This window comes from Ovis aries, chromosome 2 (genome assembly GCF_016772045.2).
Source record: "Ovis aries strain OAR_USU_Benz2616 breed Rambouillet chromosome 2, ARS-UI_Ramb_v3.0, whole genome shotgun sequence".
Taxonomy (NCBI): Eukaryota; Metazoa; Chordata; class Mammalia; order Artiodactyla; family Bovidae; genus Ovis; species Ovis aries.
The window spans coordinates 176000256-176017883 of record NC_056055.1 but is presented as its reverse complement, the minus strand read 5'-3'; the positions used below and the strand labels follow the sequence as shown (position 1 = coordinate 176017883).

Genomic DNA, 17628 nt, shown 5'->3' with positions numbered 1-17628 from the left:
ATTTTCCCAAAAAGATCAGAAAAGGTCTACGAAAAAGATCAGTAACACAAGAGTTGGAGGACTTTTTAAAAGGCACACTCAGGCAATTAAAAATAAACTTGACAGTAAGAATGAAAAGCTCAATACAAACATAGGAGTATAAAGTAGAGGAAATTTCCCAGAATGTAGAGCAGAGAGACAGAAAAAGATAAATGGGAAAAAAAAAATAGAAAGGAGGGGCATACATTTATGAAAAAGACCCTACCACAGCAAGTCTCATACAAAGGATTATGATTTAGAAAGGTTTAGGACTTAAATAGTAACCCTAGAAATAAGAGCTTCAAAACTCTTAAGGAACATTATTTGTACTGAGAATTTTCCATTAAGCCATCAGTCAAGTGTCAGGATATATTAATGACATTTTAGGCTTGAAAAAGCTTCCCTTCCCATGTGCTTCTTCCTAGGGGAGCTAAGAGAAGATAAGCGTGTCAACCAAAGAAGAGAAAAACATGGCATCCAGGAAACAGGGGACTCAACAGAGGAGAAATACAGGGAATGCCCAAATCCATGGTGAAGGGTGATGCTAGGATGCAGGATGTTAGGATGCCCATCAAATAGAAAGGGCAACCAAACAGATTAACAAATGTCAAACAGCTCTGAAAGAGATTTCTTCAAGAAAACACTGACAGAATTATTGATGCATCTGAAAATATTACAAAGCAGCTGAGGTTGACATAAAAATGCTGAATTATAACTTAATAAGAAAGAGATGCAGAGGGACTTCCCTGGTGGTCCAGTGGTTGAGAATCTGCCTGCCAGTGCAGGGGACACGGGTTCAGTCCCTGGTTGGGGAAGATTCCACATACTGTGGGGCAATTAAGCCCGTGTGCTGCAACCACTGAAACCCACATGTCCTAGACCCCGCACTCTGCACCAAGAGAAGCCACAGCGGTGAGAAGCCTGCACACCACAAACAGAATCGCCCCTCTTGCCGCAGCCAGAGAAAGCCCAAGAGCAGCAACGAAGACAAATAAATAATTTTTCAGGAACAAAGAGATGCAGGGAAAAGTAAACATAGGAACAAACAAAGCAGAACTTACATATCAAATACTAAAACCGGAGAAAATAAAAAATGGTGCAGGAAAGAGGCAATCATTCTTTGCCATATAGCTCAGTGAGCAAGATTTATGTAGGCATAATAATGCAAACCATAACTATTATGCAAGGATGGGAATTCGGGAAGTCAGCATGTCTCTGTGGGGCCAGGAGGAGAGGAGAGAGTAAATTATCTTCTTCCCTGCTGGGAAGTCAACAAGCAATACCTTAACAACAAAAATTCAAGAACTGGCATTAGAAGCCTGTTATTTTTAAAGGTATAAGAAAAGAATCAACTAGAGAGGCCAAGTGATTGCCAGCATGGAGATGAGGAGGAAACAGAGAGGAGAGTTGCGGAGGCAGGGCGGGGATGGGGGGGCGCGGTGCTGTTACAGTTCTTAACTTTAAAGACCACACCCACATGGAACTTCTTTGGTGGTGCAGTGGTTACAACTCTGTGCTCTCAATGCAGGGGGCACAGGTTCAGTCCCTAGTCAGGGACCTAAGATCCTTCATGCTGTGCGGTGCAGCAAAAAACAAAACTACATTCATGCTATGGCTTCCATAAAAACAACAAAAATACATATTTATTTGTTTCCCAGTTGTTCTTTTCAGTGTCCTTCACATGCTTGATTCCTTTTTTTATTGTCTATTCATTAAATATATGCATTTTGCAGATTCTATCAGAGTCTCTTCTCATCGAGTTCTAATCATGCTGTTGTATGACTTAGTCATCTAGTTAAAATCCTTTCTCAGGAGCTTCCTAATGTTGGATTATGAGCTCAGCATTGGTGGCGTGTCATCCATGTGAGGCTACTGGGACTTAGTGGAGGTTCTACACTTGCTTCTTTCAGGCATTCCAGGGGTCTTTACAACATGGAACCATATCCATGTCAGTATCTCAGCTTGAGGGTTCCTAGGATATCCGGGCAGGATGAGCACCTATATAGGACACCATGGTGTACCCCCTGGATTCTCCCTCAGGGACTCCCCATTCATTCCTTCAGCTGCCAGGAATGAGGGCTGCCAGTGGCTCACAGCTCATCCCTCTCCTGGATCCGCCCTCTACTGAAGGAAGCTGCCTCTCCCAAGGTCATGCTTCTCCATGGGGCAGCCCATACCAATGACGAGTCTAGCAACCTTGCTTCAATAAGACAATTCTGAATGGCCATCCCGGCTCCAAGTCCCCATGGGAAAGTCTCTGAGATAACAGCGCTGTCGTTCAACTTCTCCCCCGGCCCAATCCTGCTTCCTTTGCTTCCTTTCAGAAATTCTCCTGAGAGCCTCTCCCAGCCCCCATTCCTAATAAACCTCCTGCAGTGACTCTCCGAGTCAGAGTCTATTTCTTAGGAAAGCAACCTATGAAAATTTCAAAAACAAATGAGCACAAGTCATTCCCATGGTTACAAATTCTAGTAGAAGCCTCCCCACACACAGAGTTGAGTGGTCTTCCTGGGTTGATTGGGGGGGGGGGGCGGTATTCTGGTCCATCTCTTCACTGAAGGTAAAATCCTCTAGTGCATTTACTTTATTCCAAAACCTTAGTTTCCAAAGCCCCTCCTAAGTCTTCCTGCACTCCGGCCTAGGGACAGCCTTAGCTTCTGCATTCATAGCTCTGATTTTCCTTTAATTCTTTCTTGGGGAGGCTGCAGACTGTCCTTTCTCTAACAGACCAGCGATATCTTTCTTGAGCATCCTATGTGTCTGACAGGTTATCTGCCCTACCCCACTACCCTATCACTTGCTCCAGCGTCCACAGAATCCCCTCCCCATTAGACCCAAGCTTATCAAGGGAATGACAAACTGTCCCAGGCCCTAGTGTTCTCTGTGGTACCCAGGACACCAGACAGGCAACAGGCTCTCGCTAAGGACTGGATGGACACAGCCACAGCCTGGAAGGACACGCAGGAGGAAACAGCAGAAAGTGAGAAACAGCTTCCTTTACTGGGAAAAGGAGAGTCCTCTCAGTCCCTTCAACCTCATCTTCAGCCCTCAGGATGAGGCTCCAGGAAATAACCTCTCGTCAAGGAGGACTCTGCCAGAAACTTCACCTTCAAGGGGAAATCCCCAGAGGACCAGATCACAGTCATTAAGCACAAGCAGACCAGAAAACCCCTTCTTGTCCCACCGGCTAACAACTGTGCCTGGAAAGAGCCTGAGAGGCAAAAGGAAAAGCCCTCAGGAGTTTCCCACAGGACTCTGGAAGGCTTGTTAGCAGAGCCCAGACACAAGCAAGGAGGGGGCAAGGACCCACCCAGCCTAATGAGTCCAGAGGGCTCACTGCCCAGCTTCCCTGAGTCAGCGCCAGGGCTGTGCGACAAGGACACCTCTGTGCTAATACACCCTGGCCACATTTTAATTAAAGGCTGTGTGCGGAATGCAGGGAGACGGGAAGCAGAACAAGCAGGCAGCTGCTAAGACCCCTCCTCTACTGTGGGCTGGAAACAACAGCTCGTTGTAAGCCTGGGGACTGGGAAGACGCACCCTCCTAACAGCCATGAGTGAGTCTGGATCAATGGAACCCTGGATCTGTTGGCCCAAGAGGAGGCAGAGGGAGAGGGGAGGGTGGGGGTGTGGGGGGAGGGAGAGATAAGGGCCCTGCATCCCCCATCCCCACTGGCTTTCCCACTTGTTTCCCTTCACTTGAAAAAGCTGCCATTCCTTTTTCTGAGATTTTCACCTACAAACATACATCCTCAACCTGCTGCAGCCACAGTAGCCTCAGCAGGGAGATGTTAAAACCTACTCCAGTCCAACCAGTATCTGAAACATCAGTATCAGAAGCAACAGTTAGAACCGGACATGGAACAACAGACTGGTTCCAAATTGGGAAAGGAATACATCAAGGCTGTATGCTATCACCCTGCTTATTTAACTTATATGCAAAGTACATCATACAAAATGCCAGGCTGGATGAAGCACAAGCTAGAATTAAGATTGCTGGGAGAAATATCAATAATCTCAGATATGCAGATAACACCACCCTTATGATAGCAAAAAGCGAAGAGGAACTCAAGAGCCTCTTGATAAAAGTGAAAGAGGAGAGTGAAAAAGCTGGCTTAAAACGTAACATTTAAAAAACGAAGATCATGGCATCCAGACCCATCACTTCATGGCAAATAGATGGGGAAACAGTGAAACAGTGTCAGACTTTATTTTCTTGGGCTCCAAAATCACTGCAGATGGTGACTGCATCCATGAAATTAAAAGACACTAGCTCCTTGGAAGAAAAGCTATGACCAACCTAGACAGCATATTAAAAAGCAGAGACATTACTTTGCCAACAAAAGTCCATATCGTCAAAGCTATGGTTTTTTGAGTAGTGATGTATGGATGTGAGAGTTGGGCTATAAAGAAAGCTGAGTGCCGAAGAACTGATGCTTTTGAACTGTGGTGTTACAGAATACTCCCAAGAGTCCCTTGGACTGCAAGAACAAACCAGTCAATCCTAAAGCAGATTAATCCTGAATATCCGCTGGAAGGACTGATGCTGAAGCTGAAACTCCAATATTTGGCTACCTGATGCAAAGAACTGACTTACTGGAAAAGACCCTGATGCTGGGAAAGATTGAAGGCAGGTGGAGAAGGGGATGACAGAGGATGAGATGGTTGGATGGCATGGACATGAATTTGAGCAAGCTCTGGGAGTTGGTGATGGACAGGGAAGCCTGGCAAGCTGCAGTCCATGGGGTCCCAAACAGTCGGACACGACTGAGAGACTGAACTGAACTAACTGAACCAGCATCTGAGCGCCAACTGTGTTAGGGGCTGAGAAGGCAGACCAGAGAAAACGGGGCCCTGCCTTTGAGGAGGGTTCACCGAGTGACAACACAATGATGTAAGTATCGTGTACCACGCTCCTGATCCACTGCCCAGTGCCCACGAAGCTCTGGAAACCAAGGGCATTTTTTTTTCTTTCCATTTTTAAATCATTCTTATTGAGGTATAGTTTACTTACTTATGTACATTTCAGGTATACAACATAGTGATTCACAATTTTTAAGAATTATATTTCCTCCATTTATAGTTGTTATAAAACATTGGCTATATTCCCAAAATGCATTTCATCAGAAAACGGAGGGTCAGAGGAGGCTTCCTGGACTAGGGGCTCTTTCATCTCAGTTTTGAGGGATAAGTAAAATTTGGCTAGAAAAGAAAACATAGGGGTCAGGAACACAGGGCCTCTGACACCAAGGGCAGAGCAGGTGCATGGATGTGGGGGCGAAGAGCAGGATGCAGTGTCTGGGGAACTGCAGGAAGCATTTGTGGGCAAGCTTGGCTGGGGGGATGGGAGGAGCCGAGTTCAGCCAGGGAGGAGGGGCAAGATCACAAGGGGCCTCTAGGTGAGCAAAGGGGCGGAACTAAGATACTAAGCATCCCTGAGCCGGCATCAGCTGTGAGCCGGCATGCCTGGGGTGGGGAGATGAGGCATCACCCTTTGAGTCCACAACCCACAAGGACATGAGGGCAGGAAGGAAGAACCCAGAGGCAGGGCGTGTTGTCAACATGAGGTGCCCAAACCGAATTTCAGCTGTTCCTCCCTCCTGGTTTCCACCTCTCAGAATCAGCATCTCTGGTTATCATTTGTCCTGCGCTCTCCCGGGTAGCAAGTTATCCCCCTAAAGAGGCCCAGGATGTGGCTCACAAACTTCCTGCCCACATCCTCCCCGCTCAGCTCAGCAGCCCAGACCGGCAGTGGTTGGGAAGTTGTTCCGGAAAACTCCCCACCACACTACCCTGGGGAAACAGCAGCTTGGAAAGAGGCCGGGCTCCTCGAAAGATCAGCAAGAATAAGACCATATCTAACCTAAGTAGCAACGGGGACTGTACACACAGGGACCATACCTGCATTTCCCATGCCCAGAGAACGTCCAGAAGGAAATACAAGACCCTGGCAACAAGGCTTGTCATTGGTGAGGGGTAACTGAGAAAAAGTTGAGGATGGGAAAGAGATCGGCACTGTGTACTTCCGGCCTCATGGACTTTCATAATGTGCACGTCCTTCTTTCATCAAGAAAAATAAGCAAGAACAGCGAACGACAGGAAGGAGCGGAATGGAAGCCCCCTAAGTCTTTAGGGAAATGGTGTAGGGGCTGAGTCTTAGGTTCAGCCGCAGGAGCAGTGAGGGTCTCACAAGCATCCTGACCTAATGCAGGTGGGACACAAAGGGGAAAACTGGCATGAAGAAAACACACTTAAGAATGAATAAAACTACTCTGGGAAATGAGTCCTTATGGCTGGTGAGGCCCTCAAAGGATTCAGCCACATGAAGGTCTACCAGAAGATGAGTTCTGCTGAAAGATGCCAGCTCCAGTCCTGGGAAGTTGGGATGTCTGAGTAAGGGGGGGCAAAGGCCAGGTCAGGCCACACATTTTAAGCCACTGTAACTCTTTAGATGTCTCTCTCAGGGCACCAGAGGGCCACTGGAGAGTCTTTTGCCTTTCCCACCTCACACACGTGTCAGTTGAGAGATACCATAATAAATTCCTAGACATATTTTGCTGAGTTTATAAAAGCACCTATAATTTCATTTTATCTATCTCTCAACTCTTGGCTGCTGCTGCTACTAAGTCACTTCAGTCGTGTCCGACTCTGTGCAACCCCATAGATGGCAGCCCACCAGGCTCCGCCGTCCCTGGGATTCTCCAGGCAAGAACACTGGAGTGGGTTGCCATTTCCTTCTCCAATGCATGAAAGTGAAAAGTGAAAGTGAAGTCGCTCAGTTGTGCCCGCCTCTTAGCGACTCCAGGGACTGCACCCACCAGGCTCCTCTGTCCATGGGATTGTCCAGGCAAGAGTACTGGAGTGGGGTGCCATTGCCTTCTCTGCTCAACTCTTAGACTCACAAATTAAAAATAAAAAGAATAAGTATACTTATTCCACCATTTTTAAGGGTTAAGAGTTTATACAACAATCAGATACATTATTTTAAAACCCCCAAGTATAGAAACCACTCCTTTCAGAAAATTTTCCAATTCTTAACTCTACTGATTCACAAAATTTTTGAGAGAACTTTTTCTGAGAAGATCTTGGTTTGGATTTTCTTTTCAAAGTGGAACTGTGTATCTTAGGAAAGGTTTTCCCCTGAGAATGTTTCAAATAGATCTTCACTTCCCACAGAACATGTATTGAGTGCCTAAAAATTAACTCACACTCATTTAAACCTCAGAGTCAGAATGCACTTTCCTAAATCATTCTAACAAAGACATCAATGATGTCAAAACCCTGAATTGTGAAACAGAACTTCTGTTCTCTTTCTAACCTCATTATTAAAACAGATTTTTTTAAGGTTTGTTCATAACAGGATTGCCATTTTCCATGCTGCCTACCGATTATAAACAGAAGTAATTTTAAAGCCAAACTAAAACTCTCTCTGAAATATTCAAGATGTATTACCATCTGGTTTTATATCAGCATTTGAGCAGGTCCAAAAACCACTACATTACCAAGGATTCCCAAAAATAGTTCATCTCCCTTTCAAAGCACATATTCCTCTCAAAATACTTTCAAAGTCACAAACTTTGAAAACTCACCTAATTTTTCAGACTATACCAGACATCCATTTACATCATCCATTGTATGTCAGACATCCTGTATCCATACTTACATGTGTAAGTGATTTATCACTGATCACTCAGTAATACTAAACAAAGCTATTTTTATCTTTGGGTCTTTTAGAAACTACTAATTTGTGAAAATAAAGTGTACCTGGTTACTTGGAAGCTGGTAGGAAGTGAAGGATAATAGTCTTTATTTGCAAATGTACACACTGTGTAAAAATATGAATCTTTCCAGTCCTGAAAAAAGAGGCATCCCCAAAACTTACATATATCCATCAGCCTCATTTCCAAACACAAAAGAGACAACAGCATTTCTCCAGAGGATGCTCAGCTCAAAATCAGCATGTACAATTAAAGAGGAAATGGCAGGTAAGGAGATAAAGATGGGTTTCTAACTGAACCAGCCACAGAGCTCCAAGAAAGGCCCTTAGTAAGAGAATGGCCATAGGATTATCCAATTGTCTTAAATAGATTTCAATTGTTTATAAAATAAATAAGACCTAAATCTGGTATCTAAACAAATCTTTAGATGAAATTTATTTCTAAGAAATCTTTTGCTTCCCCCAACTTAAAAAAAAAAATTACATTTTAGAAAATGTTTCTCAGTTCATTCATTCAACAATCTTGAATACTGATTTCCAAGTAAAAATGGATGTTCATCCTGCCCCAAAGAGTTTACCATCCAGTAGTAGCAAGAAGTCGTGACAATAAATACCGTCCTCTACTCTTCACCATGACTATCACCTCCTGGCAACACACACCACCACACTCACACACACCACACACATATGCACACACGGGCACACACTCCACACTTCTCTGCCATCTCACAGCACTGCATTCCACAGCAGTTCTCTTTAAAATGTTAACTGGTTCAACCTGACCATTTCATTGGATACAACAGCTGTTCACCAAGCCAGCCTATTCCATTTTATCCCATCTCTCTGTCAACCACCTCCTTGCAGAATATTGAGGGCTCCTTCCGAGCCTTTTTAAAAAATACATTTACTGTGCTTTCTGAAACATACCATTTTCCTTTAAATACTAATTTAAACAATTTCAAAAGTCAGCTTATATTGCTTAATCTCTATTGACTTTCTTCCCCTTCAAAACTGTGAAAAGGATTGAGCGAAAGTCTATCAACATGTAAGTGATGTTTTAAAAGTTTTTAATATTTCATATTACAAATAGATTTAGGGAACTAAAGAATAAAACCAACAACCCTAACAATGCAGCCACAGACCACCTCGAAGGTCTAAAATATAAAACACACACATGTGCACACACAGTAAAGTTACTCTAGTTAAAATGAGAAAATACATCGTTTAGCTTTTACATTTTTTGGTTTAACTGTACCAAAACAAATTGGAAGCAACTTGGGAACAAATTAATGTACCACAGAAAGCAACAAAAATCATGATGCCATGTATACCCCAATGCCAACATTTTATAGGCAAGAAATTACAAGAGTTAAATTACTTGCTATAAAAAGGGGATAAAATCATTTTAAAGAGAAACAGAACCCTTTTCATAAAGCAATATTATAACTGCACATGCATTATGCAACAGTCTTTTCCTATTATAAGAAATGGAACAAAATTTTTAAGATAACCCAGCTGAACAGGCATAATATGGAAACCCAAAATTTCCTAATTTTTTTCTTATTCTGATTAAGCACATCAAATGTAGGATTCTTCCCCCAAAGGAAAAACTTGCTCAGTATTTCTCCACATTCAGGTCCTCATTCAAACAATCACATTATAAAGTCATAACAGCTCTGTCAGTCAGAGTAACTATTATGCTGTTTGTAAAGCACTTCCCTTCCTGCCATTCCTCTTTCTTTACATATGTAAATCACAGGGTCAGATTTGGAGCCCACCACCAGCCACCGCAACCAAATTATCCTCCAGGGATGTCAGTAGGGCTGTTACTCTTGTTTCAGGATTTTTTTTAAAAAAAAAAGGAAGGAGTAGCTATTTTCAGGGATCAGAATCCCTCTTGATCAGATTTTTGGCTCACTGATAAATGCTTCTACCCTGAAATTATCCTTGGCTGCTAAATAAGTGGCAAAAAAAAAAAAAAAGCCAAGATGTGGTACAGTGTTTCCAAATAGATATTGCTTCAAGGAATATACACTGAGTTTTGCAAGGAACACTTGGTCAAATTCTAATATTCCCCCATGGGAGCCAACACCAATTTGGTGTTGTACAGTTTGCTGCTGTACAGTTACAGCAGCAGCTCTAACTGTGCAGAATGGAATTTTAAAAACACACAGGGTAGTATATTCCAGCAGACACAGCCCTTCCTTCTCCTACTCTGCGGTTGTCACATGAGACACTTTGTATGATACTCATTACTTAGAATATAAATCTGTTAAGGCCATAAATTAATCACAAAATGCATATAATACATTCTTTTTCCTAGCATTAAAAAGAAAAAAATCACTGTGGATTCCAGCAAGGTTGAGCTGAAGCTGAATGTCACTGCTTAAGCTTATGAATCACTGCACATTAATAAGAATAAAGAGCACATGCACATTTCTATAGGCTGCAAATGTTAGTAGAGAAAATGCATGTCATGGGGCTTCCTAACAGGGAAACTGGACTATCCATGGGCAGAAAGCGGTCAGTTTTCTTAGTTCTTCTTGATTATGATAAATATTTTTGTTTCCAAGGCCACTGAAAACTTGCAAGGGGATCCTCCCATTTTTGTTTCATTAAAATGTTCAGATGATTTTATTCTAAACCTCAGGCAAATATAATTCAGGGGTGGGGTGGGGTGGGGAGGAGAGGTCGTACTACAATATTACACTCATCTGGTAGCATGAGGTTCAAAATACCAGTCTCCAGGATATATATTTGTCACATGTCAGCCCAGGCTGAAGGCATCCACCAAGAGAATATTTTCACTATTTCAGCTGGCAGCCAGAATTGACTGCCACAAACACGCATACTGATTAGAGCCTAGACTCCCAGTCTTCTTCTTAACTACCTCTCGCCTCTGCAGAGGAGAGAAGCCATTTTACTAATTTATAAGCATGTGACTATGTAACCATCGAAAAAAAATTTACTCATCAATAATAGTCAACTAAAAGCAAAAGTGCATCCCGTAGGAGTCGAGAATAAAACCGACAACACCCATAAACTACATCAATCAGCAAGACTGAATACTCACTAAAGGCAGCCACCGCCAGGGCCAGTGTGACAATAATGGAGAACCAGGAGACCCACAACGCCTTCTTTCTGTAGTTCTGGGCTTCATGAGGTTTTAGCCGAGTGCTGCTTTCTAGTAAGCCTGACAAATACAAGGAGAAAAGGAAGTTAGGCATTTCCTTATTAAGAAAACCACAACTAGAGCTATATGTTCTTATCCAAGGATTATAAACCGACAGCCTGTGGGCCAAGATGGGGGGGGCTGTTAATTGAAATATAATTGATTTATAATACTGTGCGAGTTTCAGTGTGCAGCAAGGTGAGTCAGTTATCCAAGAGGTGTTTTAGGAGAGTGGCATGGAAATCAAGCTTTGGGGCATCTCTTGAAAGATCGCTGGCTCAAGTGTATCTGGTTCATGTTCCCACAGGGAAATGCCAGCTGTCTTCTTTATAAAGGAGCCTGCCAGCCCACCAACCTCTGACCTGGGACATATGACCCCAGCCATGCCCCTGCCCCTGTGTTAACTCCCTTGGCTCACTGACTCAAGCAGGTGCAGCTCCTTCTAACAAAGCCTTTCGTTAAGAAAAGAGCATGAATAGCCCACATCTGGTTGGGCTTTTGGGCTCCTCAACTGCAGCACCAATTTGCGTTGATCCACCATCCTGGCCGGTACTGGTGGACTGGGTTTTGCCCAAAGCAATGAGTCATGGAATACAAATACCCTCGTGGCTCCCCTCATCAATTAACAGAAGGACCATTTCTCTTTAACCACAACTAACAGCCAGCTGACCTAAATTACATGCCATGTTTTCTTCTCTCCTCTTTCTGCTCTATAGTATCTATTCCTTTGTATCAAGCTTATGTCAAAAAATTCTCAGACTAAGTGGGGTAAACCTACTAAAACTAGGGGTCTCTTCCCAGGCATGCCACATACAATAAAGGTTTGATTTCATCTCCTATGCTTTCGACACTGAGTCCTCAACAACAGAAATACAGGATGCCTCTGAGACAATGCCCAAGTTTCAACAGCCTTGAGTCAAAGTATAACATCAGTATGATCTTGATGGACATTTTTTCTTCTCCTTTGAAAAGAGATCATATACGGCATCTCTTAGTTGCATGGAGAACCAAATTCTCAGCCCAGCATCCCACTGGTAGCTAAAATGGTAAAGAATTTGCCTGCAATGTAGGAGACCTGGGCTCCATCCTTGGGTTGGGAAGATCTCCTGGAGGAGGGCATGGCAACTCACTTCAGTATTCTTGCCTGGAGAATCCCCATGGACAGAGGAGCCTGGCGGGCTACACTCCATGGGGTTGCAAAGAGTTGGACACAACTGAGTGACTAAGCACACATTCCACATAAACAGGATACCATCTCTAGCCAAATAACCCATTATATACTTCGTAGAGGTGGAACAGCCTTATCACAACTGCTCCAAATGATGAAGAAACTGGTAGTCAGGGTTTAAGCACCCATGTGTAAAATACTACACAGCATGCAACAAATCACACTTACACATTGTGTAAAAAGGCATCTTCCCACTAGACTGACTGGGCACCACATTAAGCACTGGGCTACTGAGAACTGCATCATGTTTGAAATATAACAAGTTCAGTTCAGTTCCGTCACTCAGTTGTGTCCGACTCTTTGCGACCCCATGAATCACAGCACACCAGGCCTCCCTGTCCATCACCAACCCCCGGAGTTCACTCAGATTCACGTCCATCGAGTCAGTGATGCCATCCAGCCATCTCATCCTCTGTCGTCCCCTTCTTCTCCTGCCCCCAATCCCTCCCAGCATCAAAGTCTTTTCCAGTGAGTCAACTCTTCGCATGAAGTGGCCAAAGTACTGGAGTTTCAGCTTTAGCATCATTCCTTCCAAAGAAATCCCAGAGCTGATCTCCTTCAGAATGGACTGGTTGGATCTCCTTGCAGTCCAGGGACTCTCAAGAGTCTTCTGCAACACCACAGTTCCCAGTTCCATTAACTACTCAGATCACAAGTCCTGAACAACAGGGAAAAGTCATGAAGCCTGGTTAGTGAGTCCAGTGTACAGCCGGATTTTTTAGTCACTGAAACCTGCAGACACATTTACAACCAAAAGGGAGATGAATTTGCAAAAGGTAGGTATAAATTCCATCACCTCACTGTAAAAATCTCACCAAACCTTCCTTTAAAAAATGCACTTGGACAGAAAAAAGAAAAACCTCCCATCACATTATGCCCTGGGTACAAATGATTTCAAACTGTCCCTTGGTCTACTTCTTTTTGTCCCTTTGCCTATTTCCCTAGCTGCTAAAAACACCCATTTTAATTTTCAACTGCAATCACCCTTGATTCCAGTTTAAGCTACAACCAAAAATATTATGCAAGTCCCCCTGACTCCCTATAATTTATTTCCCTTTTCCCAAATGACACAGAAATCTTTCTTTCATCCTGGCCAATTGATTTTCAAGAGAAGTGAAGCTGTAACATTTAAGTACTGACTCAAGTAAGCAGTTCATTTGCTGGGTACTTTGACAGCAACAATCTCAAGAGGTTATCCACTGGGGGTGAAAAAACAAGGTTCCTTCTAGAAGATTTAATTTTCTAAGAGAAACAACCATGATCTGGGTTTCTGATTCCAACACATGACATTTATTTTTTCCTTCCAAAGCCAGCTGTTTCCAACAATGTGACTGGAGCTGACTGCACGGCCAGTGAACACACCTCACCCCTGAGGGGGCCAGCACTCCCCTTGGAGGAGTGTGGGCTGCCAGCTCACCTGGACTGCACTGTCCTGCTAAGGTGGTGCAGGATTGCACCTAGTCAGCAGGATTGATAGTTCTTCCCCAGACCTGATCCTGTATGTGCTTCCTCATGAGACGTTTCAAACTTTAAACACCGGAGTAAATGTAAGGGAGACTGTCCAGGAAGGGAGAAACTTTCCCATTCCTATTCAACCTTCACTTGCTTCCTACTAGTTTTCCTTCCTAAAAATAGAGCTAAAACCTAGAGTGGATGACTCTCCACTCCTCAAAGGGAAGTGGGATATAATGATCTATGAAGACCTGGCTTATAAATGAATTGTCTGCACACAGGTTCCTCTACCTCCCCCCTCCAACCTGTGTTAGCTGCATGCACATGTGCAAGCCAGAGATGTGACGAGAATTTCTAAAATTTTCAGGAAGCTGTGTTTCTAAAGTAGAAGAAAGGTAGCACAGCCTACCGAACCCAAGGCAGGTCTCACATTTGCACACATGGCTGGCTCCTACAAGAAAGAGGCCTTTAGTTGGCCTCCACCTTCAAATTGTTAATCTCACTCAAATTTCACCTATTTATAATTTGGACCCTGGCATAAGGTAAGCAGAAGTAAGCATAAGGGTTGTATTAATGAAGGACTGATACTGGGGTTGAGGAGATACAAATATACACAGGGAGGTTGAAGCCATCAGTCATTTCCATGCTAGTATGAATTAGTTCCCCGCTTTCTCCTAAGAACTGGTCATGCTTGGATTCTCAGAAAGAAGGAGAATATTCGTTAGATAGGAAGGCAGTAGAAAATGCTGAAGCAGATAACACTCTTAGGGCCCTAAGCCTTGGGGCAGAATGATGGGAAACACTTGTGGGGAGAAGAGTGGGCATTGAAAGGCAGGGTATGGAAATGCCTAAGACAAACTTGGCCTATGTTTTGTTTGTTTTAGTCAGTCTTGGACCACAAAGCTCTTGCTCCCTGAACTACAAGGCTCAACCAAATGGCACTGCAGTTACTGACAATATGAGCTAGCTAGGTTTCTGGGAACCAGCCACATCACTTCTATGGAGGGGAAAAAAAAAACCTCTAAAGTTCCCAAACACTAGATTTTTATAAGCAAGCCTTTGATCAAAGTTAGACTGAGAGTGTTAACAGGGTCCTGACAGCTCAGAAGGAATTTATGGCAAGAGAGAAGGCCAAATATGGGTACAGAACCAGGAGTCCACCCTCCCACACACCCATAGGTAGGTATTTAGGTTTAGAAGACAAGCAAGCCAGGCATGATGTAGAGATACATAGCAGGCAGCTGCCGAGGCCTCCTCCTCCCCAAAGCCTCTCACTATTAGGAAAAATATAGCAGTAGTAGCAATCGAACCATTCCCAAGGGATACAAAAAAAAAAAATCGATATTGAAAAGATGCAGCCCCATAAGAAAAAATAACACAAAAATATTTTAAGAAACCTCCCTAGATAAGCTTCTGATTTATTTAATAGAAACGACTCATTCAGCATTAACTCTTGGCTACCAGGAACGGGTCAAACAGAATAATGTCACACTGACTTTCAGCTTTCAAGGCCACACCAAGCCGGGTTCTTTGGGGGACAGGACTCATCTTAACAGACTGGCAGTGTGTGACAGCAGTGCTTTTACACAGTGACCGTTTATGAACAGTGAATGCTTTCATGCAATAACATAATGGAAAATAAAATTCAGTTGACCAGTGAAAAATAACCTTAAGAATGAATTTAGATGGGCTTTTTACGCTTGAGCCCGAGCTACAAAATGACCCTAAATATTAACTTGCCCTAGCACGTTTTTCCCCTCCTATTCTTTTGTGAGATAGGGAGAAATAGGCCAGCTTGATACAGACGACCTGCAATGCTACAAAAATAAGCCCATCCCAGAGTTCGATCTTTCTTCAATACAAAAATTTTAAATCCTACAGCATCAGTTGCAGAGAGAAAGGTAATTAACACGATCTACAATAAAAATGATAGATTTGGTTGGGTGCTTGTGCTGTCACCCATCATCAGCTCGAAAATGATAATCGAGTTAGGTGAGAATAGGAGGAGAAACCGCAACATAGGTGCGGAACTCGTTGCAACCGGAGTGGCTCCAGTTCTCGCCCGAGCATCCCGGCCGATTCTCTGGGAACTGCCGCTTCCATGTCATTCTGTTTTTCACATGCTACAGTTTAAAATTTCTAAGGAACGAGATCGTGCCTCCGAACACTAAACCGGAATAAAAATGTACAGGAGATACCGAGAATATACAGAAACCTGCTAAGACTGAAATATACAAATCCGCCACAGCCAACAAAATAAGGCTTCCAAGAACAGGGGGTGGAGGTGGCGACGAGCCGCTCCCCCCGGAGCCGCCGGCTGTCAGAATCCCGTTTCGGCCACTAACCGGTTTTAGCAGAGCCATTGAGTCTTTCTGAGGGGGCCGACTTGGATTCGATTCTGCAAGAAACAAAAAAGGTGCAGACGTGGCCAAGAAGCGGGCTGAAAGGGAACTAGGGAGGGGAAAAGAGAGAAATGTAGGAGGAGATAGACATAGGAATGAATAGGGCAGTCTCTCGCGTTTTATGTGGGCAATTCAAAGGGGTAACCGGCTATCTGTCGGAGGGTCGGGCTTGGCCTCCTGGGATAGGGACGTTTGCCAGCATCCAGGGATTTTGAAGGGGCTGGGATGCGCGCTCCGAGAACCACCAGGTTCCAGCGGCATCCATCCAGGATCAGTGGTCCAAATCCAAGTGTCCCAGTCCTCTGTATCGGCAGACAGCGGGGCAGCGACCCACGATAAACTGGGTCTCTAGTAAATGAGGGTCGGAGGTCACCCGACTCCCCTTCGCCGGGGCAGTCGCCCCTCGAAGCTGAATCCGCATAAGTTAGTTCTCCCTGGTTAACCAACGGAGCCGAATGGGGTTTGGGAAGGAGCATGCTCTGAGCTCAGGACCCTCCCAACTGAGCGCGACCCGCAGTCAACCGGGAGCGCTCGGCTCGGAAAGCGGAGGGGGGTAAAAAAAATCACACACACACGCCTGCGGGAAACTTTTCCAGTGGGCGCTGGAGGAGCCAAGGCTGGCCGAGAGGAGGGTGCGGGCCCCGGCGGGGTCTCCCAGGAGGCAGTCGGGTTCTCGGGTTCCGGCGGAGGCGCCGCGACTCGGGCGGTGCCGGCCGCGGAAGGTGGGGCTGCCGCCCTCAGCTCTGCACGCTTTCGCGGGAAGTCGGAGCTCCGCGCCCCAGCGCGCTCCGAGGCGCCGAGCCCGGCCCCACCCGCCAGCGGAAAGGCGGGCCCCGAGCAGCGGCTCCTCATCGCGCCCGCCCGGCCGGGGAAAGGGGCCGGGCCAGGGGAAGGGGCCCGGGGCGGCGCGCGCTCACCTCGGTCCTCCAGCCCGTCGCTGAACTGGCCGCTCTCGCTGATGCGCAGCTGCCGCTCCTCCTCGGGCTGCGGCGGCTCGCGCGCCGGGGAGCTCAGCGGGCCGGAGGCGGCGGCCGAGGGCGCGTGGCCCCTGGGCGGCGGCGGGACTGCGGGACCCGGGGTGCTGCGGCGCTCGCTGCCCGCGGCCGTCTCCATGGCGCGCGGCGGCGGGTCCGGGCGGCGACGACGAGCGCGGCGGGGACTCGAGTTAGAAGTGCGAGGCGCCGCGGCTGGGAGCGGGCGGAGGGACGGACCGACCGCGCGGGCGCCGCGGAGTGGAGGTGCGGCGGCGGCAGGGGGCGGGGGGGGTGTGCGGGAGCCGCGCGGCTCGCGTGGCCGGTGGCAGAGACTCGGGCCCAGCAGCAGCTGCCGCGCTCCGCCCCCGGGGGCAGGTGCGTGCGGCAGGGACCCGCCCCGAGGCCCCGGCGCCGGAGCCCGCGCCCCGAGGCCGGTGGGGAGGGAGGGATCCGGCCAGGCCTGAAGCCCGGAGGCTCGGGGGTGTGGGCTGGGCTACCGGGAAAGCCGGGCAGAAACCCGGGCAGGGCCTGCTGAGGGTGTGATGGGAGACCCGCCCCACTCGTGCCGCGGGATGGTGAGCAGAGGAGATCGCCTCGGACCCGCTTCCTTTACTGTCCGAGAAGGCTGCGCCCGCGCTTGGTTAGGAAAGCGGTCAGCGCCCTAA

The 17628-nt window shown here is 46.1% G+C and overlaps 1 protein-coding gene across 1 annotated transcript in view; it reads right to left on the bottom strand.

The window, feature by feature from the left end:
- TMEM163 (transmembrane protein 163) overlaps window positions 1-17340 on the bottom strand; it is a 277327-nt gene extending 259987 nt beyond the window's left edge. The window contains exons 1-2 of the mRNA XM_027965021.3: window positions 16907-17340; window positions 10809-10928 (exon numbers count right to left, since the gene is read on the bottom strand). Coding sequence (XP_027820822.1) covers window positions 10809-10928; window positions 16907-17102 — 316 coding nt within the window. The 5' untranslated portion in view covers window positions 17103-17340. The remainder of the gene's footprint in view (window positions 1-10808; window positions 10929-16906) is intronic.
- Window positions 17341-17628: the final 288 nt, after the last annotated feature.